At 46.3% G+C, this 9,691-nt stretch overlaps 1 protein-coding gene across 1 annotated transcript in view; it reads left to right on the top strand.

Moving 5' to 3' along the window:
* The first annotated feature begins 4,639 nt into the window (after window positions 1-4,639).
* Window positions 4,640-9,691, top strand: part of LOC124594116 (E3 ubiquitin-protein ligase lubel) — a 468,996-nt gene continuing 463,944 nt past the window's right edge. The window contains exon 1 of the mRNA XM_047132473.1: window positions 4,640-4,750. Within this exon, the coding sequence (XP_046988429.1) occupies window positions 4,745-4,750 (6 nt within the window). The 5' untranslated portion in view covers window positions 4,640-4,744. The remainder of the gene's footprint in view (window positions 4,751-9,691) is intronic.

The raw sequence follows: 9,691 nt of genomic DNA, 5'->3' as shown, positions 1-9,691 counted from the left end.
TGTTCTAAAAAATTTTGACACGCGAACATATTTCCGCTCTTTTAATACGCGACTCGTCTCTCAATCTCACGAGCTCATCAAACTGTAACTGACTCATACTCAGTAAACCATTCTCTCTCACTCATTCAGCTCAACTCATTGTCATTATCTCTCTGTGTTTCTGTAACTGTCACTGCCCCTGTCTCAAAGCCACATCGGCTTCTTTCTTTCCTACCAATATTATCTCATCTTACTCCCTCCCTCTCTCTCTCTCTCTCTCTCTCTCTCTCTCTCTCTCTTCTTCGTTCACATTGTCACAGACTGTCTCAATATCACAGGCGCTCACCCACTTCCGCTTTCTCCTTTTCTTTATCCCTGTCCCACTGGCAATTCTCCTTTATTGTTTCTTTAGCACTGTTAACTATGTTCCACTGCCACTGCTCTCTCTTTCTCTCACATTGCCATTGCTTCCTTCGCTCTTTCGATGCTTTAACCACTGCACACTAACTTCAAATATTTGTTCATACATCTCTATCTCTCCCACTGTCACCGTCTGCTCCACTCTCAGCAGAATATTTTCGCGTGCCAATATTTTTGTGAAAATTTTTAAAGGTGCTGACAAAGGTAGAATGACGCAGCTGGTATTCCACTTTTCAGAGTGTTTTAAACAGGAGCATGTTCGCCTTTTTTGTGCTCCGATAGGACCATTTTTCCCGCTAGTTTCCTCCTCCTCCCTGCAAGAACATGGCATGTCACTCATATAGAAAGAACTTTATAGGTCAATAATATTTTGAGAGATCACTTACGTGAAACTGAAATAATGCACAACTAATTTTACACCTCATATCGGATTTTGTATGCACAAAGTTTTGTAGTTTCGTATGTGCTTCGGTACTACAACATAGGGTTCTCAGAACCCTTCTGATTGATGATGGAGAAACTTCACAGCATAGTTCACTGTTCGAAGTTACTTAATAATCTACGTTTTCGCAACACTCAGTGTACAAGTAAGATATCTTGGAATCTCTAGGATACGGGTAAAGCTATGAAGAAAATTTCAAATTTGTTCGAGATCGGGATCCTAGGAATACATCGTAAAAATTTCAGCCATTTACTGTGCATAGCCGTCTTGGACTATGCGGATCGGATTTGGTACCCGGAAATGAAGTTTCTCGGGTTTTCTCAGGAACCATCCATGAAGTATATGGTGCCTCTACAAGTTCTTTAAGGCGCACCGTAGACCACAGGTAAAGCAACAAAATACGAACGGATTTGATACATTTGCCTAAGCTGAAGGAAGTGTGTAGTAATCAAATTTTGACACTGTACTATAGGATACTTACAGTAAGATGATGCTTCTGTTGGGTATAAAAACGGTCCCTTGCCAAAGGGGTATCTAAAACACTTGACCCTACCTTTCTACCACCAACAAAACCCGAGGAATGGGCCCTGGAAAAATAATTTCACTGCTCGGAGTTTTGGAGGATACATTCTAATAGATACTGAAAGAGACAGAGACAGAGAGAGAGAGAGAGAGAGAGAGAGAGAGACTCACCAGGAAGGAATTATCCGAATGGGACGAATTAATTGAATAATTTGATCTCCAGAAAGAGCTTCACAAATTGAGCAAGTTATTAACGCGTTGGTCCACCTCTGGCCCTCATACAAGTAGTTATTCGGCTTTGCATCAACTGATAGATTTTCTAAATGCCCTTCTGAAGGATATAGTGCCAAATTCTGACCAAGTGGTGCGTTAGATCGACAAAAATCGAGTTGGTTGGGGGGGGGGGGGGGGGGGCACAGGCCATAATGCTCCAAACGTTCTGAGTCTGGGTGAGATCCGGTAACTTTGCTGGCTAAGGTAGGGTTTGGTAAGCACAAAGAGAAGCAGTATGGGGGGCGCCAGTGAGGTTGGTAACCGACCATTGTCCGAAGCGGTTGCAGACATGTCTTCGCTGGTCACCGTGGCTCATTTCGAATCGGGACTAATCATTTAAGACAGTTCTACTCCAGTCAATAAGGTTCCACGCCGAATGTGCCCGACACCACTACAAACGGCCTTGTTGGTCTACAGAGGCCAACGGTAGTAGGCCCAAGGGGCACCGTGACCCCAGCCGCCTTTCTGTGAGTCGTCTGTTAACAGTTCTTGTGGTCACTGGAACCCCAGTTGCACGTCGGATCGATGATTATGATGAATGCGGGCTCTGAGCGCCTCTCTATCAGCTGCTCGGTCCTTACGTTCTGCCTCTCTCAGTCGTCCATCTTGACGCTGTGTTTGACCATGGTTTACCCATCCTGTCAAAGTCGTCGAATAGAGGCATCGCTCGTACTGAAACGTCGACCGATTCGCTGATTACTCCAGTCGGCTTCTTTGAGGCCAAATACCCGTCCTCTCTCAAATGCTGACATCTGCGTATATTATTTCCACGACTGTGTGCGAGACATAGTTAGTGTCCAAGTGAGAACACGAAATAAAGTTGGCGAAGACTTTATATCCTGTTCTCGACATGTCCCCTGTTTGCTGTCTTGCCAGCTGCGTGGTTGTGGAATTGTGCTGCAGCGAGTTTACAGTTTTGCATTTTCTGTCGATACCTATTCGTCTGTAAAGAATTCGTGTTAGTATTTTGCAGCCGTGGCTTATTAAACTGATAGTTCGGTAATTTTCACATCTGTCAACACCTGCTTTTTTTGGGATTGCCGGCCGGAGTGGCCGTGTGGTTCTAGGCGCTACAGTGTGGAGCCGCGTGACCGCTACGGTCGCAGGTTCGAATCCTGCCTCGGGCATGGATGTGTGTGATGTCCTTAGGTGAGTTAGGTTTAATTAGTTCTAGGTTCTAGGGGACTAATGAGCACAGCAGTTAAGTCCCATAGTGCTCAGAGCCATTTGAACCATTTTTTTTCTTTGGGATTGGAATCATTATATTCTTCTTGCAGTCTGAGGGTATTTCGCCTATCTCATGCACTTTGCTCACTAGATGGTAGAGTTTTGTGAGGCCTGGCTCTCCCAACGCTGTCAGTATTTCTAATGGAATGTTGTCTATTCCCGGGGCCTTTTTTCGACTTACGTCTTTCAGTGCCCTGTCAAACTCTTCACGCAGTATCATATCGGTTGGTAGGGCATATTCTGAGACTTTAGGGGATCACAAATTTAGTATTGGAGGGAAGCGCGGAGGGTAAAAATCGTAGAGGGAGACCAAGAGATGAATGCACTAAACAGATTCAGAAGGATGTAGGTTGCAGTAGGTACTGGGAGATGAAGAAGCTTGCACAGCATAGAGCAGCATGGAGATCTGCATGAAACCAGTCTCTGGACTGAAGACCACAACAACAACAACAACAACCTATTTGAAAATCAGTTTTGACCAGTTTGCATAACTCCTTCGTGGTGCGTCGCTTTTTTTGTCTAGAATGTGTAAGGCAGCGCATGCTGTCGCACGTATAGCGATAGGGATGTCCGGGCACTCTCCTTCATATTGTGTATGTAGGCGCCTGGTTGTTGTGTACATAGTTCCGGGTAGTCAGCGCGAACACAACTTTCCCACTACAGCGCGCCCCGCTAAGCGCAACAGCGCAGGCGCAGCGCTCGTCCGTCTCCGCACTACGAGATGGCGCTGTCTTAGAGATGGACCAAATTCTGCTTTCGCCGATCCGGGTATTAACATGTAACGCAGCCAATGAGATTGCTGCTAACGTAGAATCTTTTCTCCTCGCGGATCACACTCCCGCAGTGATATCTGAGCGCTCGAGGTATTATAACGAGTGTACACACCTCCGATTAGTCAGTCTGCATTTGTCTGCACCAGTCTGTACCAGTCTGCATTAGTCTGTAGTCAAGTTTCAGTCTGCGCCTAATAAGATTATCATATTCCTGTACATAGCCATGAAGAGAAATGTATAGACACTTTGTCAAGTATCAGAGATATATGTGAGAATAAGATTAACGTACCAAGACCAAAGGAACTTCAGATTGTCAGTTGTAAATGGCATCCAGAATCAAGTTAAGTAAGGTTTATGATTGTTATTATTTTAATAAATGTGTGTGAAAATTAATCAAGTTCAGTTTAAAGTTGGTCACCGTCAATCTGCTACTCTAAGCGTGCAAGTGGCATTTCTATCGTCTGACCTAACGGCGGAAGATAAACACGCCACGATAAGACCACGAGACATATTGCTGACACTCGCCTACTTCGTTAGAGCGACAAGTCAGATAATCTGATGGTGTGTGTACCGAAGGTCTTACAGTACGCACACCACACTGATGTTGCTGACAATAGGGCGTAAGGCCACCTTAGGGAGTCCATGAAGTCGAGGCTGTACAGGTCCTAGTACTAACAAGTACGGAGTGCTTGTGAATGACGGCCTCGTTGTTGGGCGCAGCCCGCTTTTCTTGCCTGCCGGACGCGGCACGATAGGCGCGCGCTCAGCGACGCCCGGTATGCCGGCGGGCACGCGGCCGCCCTCCGGAGAGTCGATGAACCGCGGCGGCGGCGGCGGCGGCGGCGGCGGCGTCTGCTGGAGGCTGGGACCGCCGCCTCCGCCTCCACAGGCCGCGGCCGCCGCGGTTTAAATTAAGCCTTAGCCGGGCGCGGCGAGGCGGGGCGTCGCGACCCACCCTGGCGAGTTTTCAGCGCCGCACCAGCACCAGCAGCAGTAGGGGCGCTATAGGCGTCGCCGCCATCGCCGCCGCGGGACAGGAATAGCCGCGCCGGGCCGGCCAGTGCGAGACGAGCAGCGGCCGGCGCTGGAGCCCGCCCTGTCCGCAGTCATGAACGTGAGTAGCCCGCTCCTCACCTCACCTCACTAACACACCGACGTGGACCCCTGGCCTAACAAAGAAAGCACGCACACAACGGTCACCGATGTTGTTCACCATTCCCACGGTTGTAGTACATACTGAAATGGTTCACATGGCTCTGAGCGCTATGCGACTTAACTTCTGAGGTCATCAGTTGCCTAGAGTACATACTGAAATGTAACAAATGCAGCACTAGTACTACGAGCTTCTAGTGCATTTCAGAGAAATCGAGGTTCTTGGTTCACGACCTTAAGTTGAATACCATACGAGAGTGTTGTGTTGGCAGAAGAGCCAACACGGCGTTGGTAGAGGAGGCCGAAATGCACGCGTTTTAGCTCACGCAGGCTGGCGTGAGGAGGGAAGAACTATACTGACGTGAGGCCTGGAACATGACAAGGAATTAGAATTCAGAAAGCGGACGTAATTAGTTTGATACTTAACTTTAATCCATTAATGATGAACGTCGCTCTTGACGGTACATGATTCACAATATTATCTGTTCAGAATTCATTTTAATTACTGAATATGGCGCCTTGCTAGGTCGTAGCAAATGACGTAGCTGAAGGCTATGCTAAACTGTCGTCTCGGCAAATGAGAGCGTATGTAGACAGTGAACCATCGCTAGTAAAGTCGGCTGTACAACTGGGGCGAGTGCTAGGGAGTCTCTCTAGACTAGACCTGCCGTGGCGGCGCTCGGTCTGCAATCACTGATAGTGGCAACACGCGGGTCCGACGTATACTAATGGTCCGCGGCCGATTTAAAGGCTACCACCTAGCAAGTGTGGTGTCTTTCGGCAGACTGCAAGTTCGAGTCTCGTCACTTTTTTACCTTCCTCCAAACACGTGCGTCGCTACAATGAATAATATTTGTTTTGGGAGGAGCAATAATAATAATGTTGATAGAGCAGGGTTTCCGAAACTATTTCCTCGGAACATTTGTGAAATGAAGTGATCGCATGGCATTTATTCGCCGGGATATCCCCTTTGGGAACATTTATGATCCACGGGAAGTGAATAAAAGCTCCGCGAAAGATTATTAATAACGTGGTATTTTTAATTCGACATTTTGCCTATATTAATTACTTTTTTAAAATTTCTTTGCTATTTCTCTGTTATTAGACATTAAAAAAAATTTTTTTTAACCTTCAAAATAAACAAGGTGTTCCGTCAGAGTGCCAGGATTCTCAAAGTGTTCGGTCAGAGAAAGAATTTGGGAAGCCCTATGATAGAGGAACATCCTTGGCGAAGTGTAGTAGCCGTGTAATAAGTAATCGCGATAAAATGATTATTTATCGATACATTCATGCACTGAATGCACTGAGGTCACACCGTCCCAAATCTTCTTTGAATCACTTACAGCATACTGCTGGTACTCGCATGACTGTATTGGTAAATAAATGTTGATTTTCTCACTATTCCTTATTATAACATGCCGCGAATATTTCACAATGATCGTATCATCATTATTATTGTCCCTCTCCGAAGAAATGTTCAAAATGGTTCAAATGGCTCTAAGTGCTATGGGACTTAACATCTGAGGTCATCAGTCGACTTAGAACTACTTAAACCTAACTAACGTAAGGACATCACACACATCCATGCCGGAGGCAGGATTCGAACCTGCGACCGTGGCAGCAGCGCGGTTCCGGACTGAAGCACCTAGAACCGCTCGGCCACAGCGGCCGGCTCGAAGAAATGTGATTCGTTGTAACGCCACAAGCGGTTGATGGAAGATGAGAAGAAAAGGAAAAGGAAATCACACGAGTCGACTGCAGCACGGAAAGACTTCTTCAAAAATGGTTCAAATGGCTCTGAGCACTATGGGACTCAACTGCTGAGGTCATAAGTCCCCTAGAACTTAGAACTACTTAAACCTAACTAACCTAAGGACAACACACACATCCATGCCCGAGGCAGGATTCGGACCTGCGACCGTAGCGGTCGCGCGGTTCCAGACTGTAGCGCCAGAACCGCTCGGCCACCAGTGGCCGGCGGAAAGACTTCTTGTCTGCCGCCTTAGCCGGTTATGCTGTCGCTGCTGTTGGACGGCGGGCACTCTCGGTTGGCATGCAACAGGTCTGTGAAACTTTGGACATCGATATCTCAGAAACGCATCGTACTCGACCAACATTCATTATACCTATACTCGTCTATGTACTACAGTCGTGTGAAACATCAACAAAATCGTTTCCTTTCTAAGATATTCTCATACGTAGTCATTTGGAGCATAGGCTTACCACACATCTCTCCCCAACATTAGCTTAGTCTTCCGAAACCAGAGCCGATACTTCTTTAACATGGGGTTAATCCGATTTCTGGAATGAAGCGTTGTATTGCGACGCACTTGACTTGCGTTGTTTATTTACAATACTGTACTCCTGATCTATTTGCTACTACCTCTTCCCAAGTGTAGGTACTTCTTTTGTGTACACACATACTATCTGCTTTCGGTTGCCAATAAGAGTTTTTAGTTTCTATTCTCAAATAAAAGTCTGAGTATTTTAGATAAAAAGTGCTTTCCAGGATAATGCTGGTGGCACATTACAAAACAGTTATTCATCTTATCTTCATTTTAGAACACATAAGGAGCCATGCTGGAGCACGAGCTCGGTAGCCTACCTAACTGGCGTGTTACTACGTAAATCGTGCTCATAGAAACAATGAATTCGTCAACTCGATCTCATACTACGCCACACTGTGTAGTTTACGGTTTGCTGCTGTTGGTAAGAGTGAGTGTATACACAAGCAAAAATCACTTCCGCCGCGAGGCCCACCGACTGCAAACACTTCCTACCGTAGACGACACCAAACCCTTACTCTAGAGCGACAAGACCTGCCCCATGTCCGTGCACGCGACACGATTAGATTTTTTTGTGATTTTCTTTTGTCACCACTCTTCTGTGACGACCTCTTCACCTAAGAGTAGCTCTTCAACCCAGCGTCCTCAATTATACATTGGATATATTCCAACCTCTGTCTTCCACTACAGCCAGTACAGTTTTTATCCTCTGCCGCTCCTAAAGTATCATGGGAGCTATTTCTTGAAGTCTTATGACAGTCCAATCTCCCTGTCGCTTCTCTTGTCAATATTTTCCGCACGCTCCTCATCTCGTCGATTCATTATTTGATAAAGCTCTTCTTAAAAACAGTGTTAAGTTGAACTTCGTGCCACACATACTGCTTAATAAGCTCGTCACCCAACATATTTTATATAACAGCAATCTTTCTTTTGGTGATAAATTACTATTTATACATTACGTTACCCAATATGCCGATTTGTGGTGCCGTATTGCAGAACGTCCTTACAGGGTTATATCAGCCGCTACCATTGGAATTGGTTTCTGCACCGACCGATCATCCTATCTAGAAACTATCCGTGACAGTAGCAGGAATAACACTGAGATCTTACAGTGACAGTCCGTCACGCTCATCGCACAGTTACAAAGGCGGACGATGAGGAAACAATTTCTCTTTCTGGTACTGTCATCTATATCGTGAGAGACATGTAGCTTAATTACTCGACTAAAATCTTCATTTGCCACCGTTATGGGCGGCAAGTAAATCATTTTTTCCTGTATATACTGTCTGTTTCACTTGGCGTTAGTTCAAACGCAACATCTGGTTTTGCCCTTAGGGACAGTACGTTCATGGTCGGTTTGACATTTAAGCCGGTGACCAAACGTCGTTCCACAATCTAAGTTGAAGATGGAAGGGAGCTAACTAAGGTTTAAAAGCCCGCCCGGCTAGCCGTGCCGTCTAACGCACTGCTTCCCGAGCGGGAAGGCGTGCCGGTCCCCAGCACGGATCCGCCTGGCGGTTTAGTGTCGAGGTCCGGTGTGCCGGCCAGTCTGTGGTTGGTTTTTAAGGCGGTTTTCCATCTGCGGGCTGGTTCCTCTTATTCCGCCTCAGTTACACTATGTCGGCGATTGCTGCGCTAACACTGTCTCCACGCACGCGTACACCAGAATTACCACGGGGGGGGGGGGGGGGGGGGTCCACTGGCAGTCGAAAGGCACAATAACGCTGGGTTCGGTGTGGGGCGGCGGTGGGTGGGGTGAGTGTACTGCTGTAGCCTGTTGTGGGGTTGTGTACCACTGAGGACTACAGCGGAGACGAAGCCTCACCGTCGTTTCGAGGTCCCCAGTTCAATACATACAAGGTATATAAAGTTGGAGGGAAAATGTAGCTGTGGCCAACAGTTTGATACGAAGGAAGTCGTGTTAGAAGAAGGGACCGTTTTTGTGGCTAGGATATCTTCCTTTATTGCGCTTAATGCGGAAAGATATGAAGACATTTTAAATATTCAATTTAGCATGCGCCTGGGCAGATTTAGGAAATTAAGGAAACCCTGATGATGGACAGGCGGCAGTTTGAGCCTCGCTTCCTCCCGAGTAGATTATAGTGTTGTAGCGACTGTAATACCTCGTTACATTATCACCACCCTGAAGGAAGTTGGTCCTAAAGGGTGGATGGGAGAAAGATGTATTATGCACCTAGCTGTTTACCCTTGTTTTATGTGTATTCGAATTTTAAAAGAATGTTGCTTTCACGCTGAGTCGACGTCGAGGTCATGAGAAACATGGCACTAGTTCATGCAGCCGACGATAGTTCAATAAGTCTGCCGCTGAGTAATTCAGGTTTTCGATAGATGTGATCTACTTATACTGTATTATGGAAAACTGAAACTACCCCAATCGTGGCATGATCCAACTACGTCCCGAATACTAGTGTAGTGTTTTATTCGTTAATAGTTCTCTCTCAGCAACTAAACTTTAATCTGCAAGAGACAGAGGAGGAAGACAGTTACGCTACGTTTATCTGTTCATCGTGTAACATCTAGTTCGCGTGTACTCAGGTTTTAAAAGGAGGCTAGCGTTTAAAATCTCGTTGACGTCATACGGCGTTATAATTATTACA

The sequence above is a fragment of the Schistocerca americana genome, chromosome 2, assembly GCF_021461395.2.
Source record: "Schistocerca americana isolate TAMUIC-IGC-003095 chromosome 2, iqSchAmer2.1, whole genome shotgun sequence".
NCBI lineage: Eukaryota > Metazoa > Arthropoda > Insecta > Orthoptera > Acrididae > Schistocerca > Schistocerca americana.
This window is presented reverse-complemented; position numbering and strand designations above follow the sequence as displayed.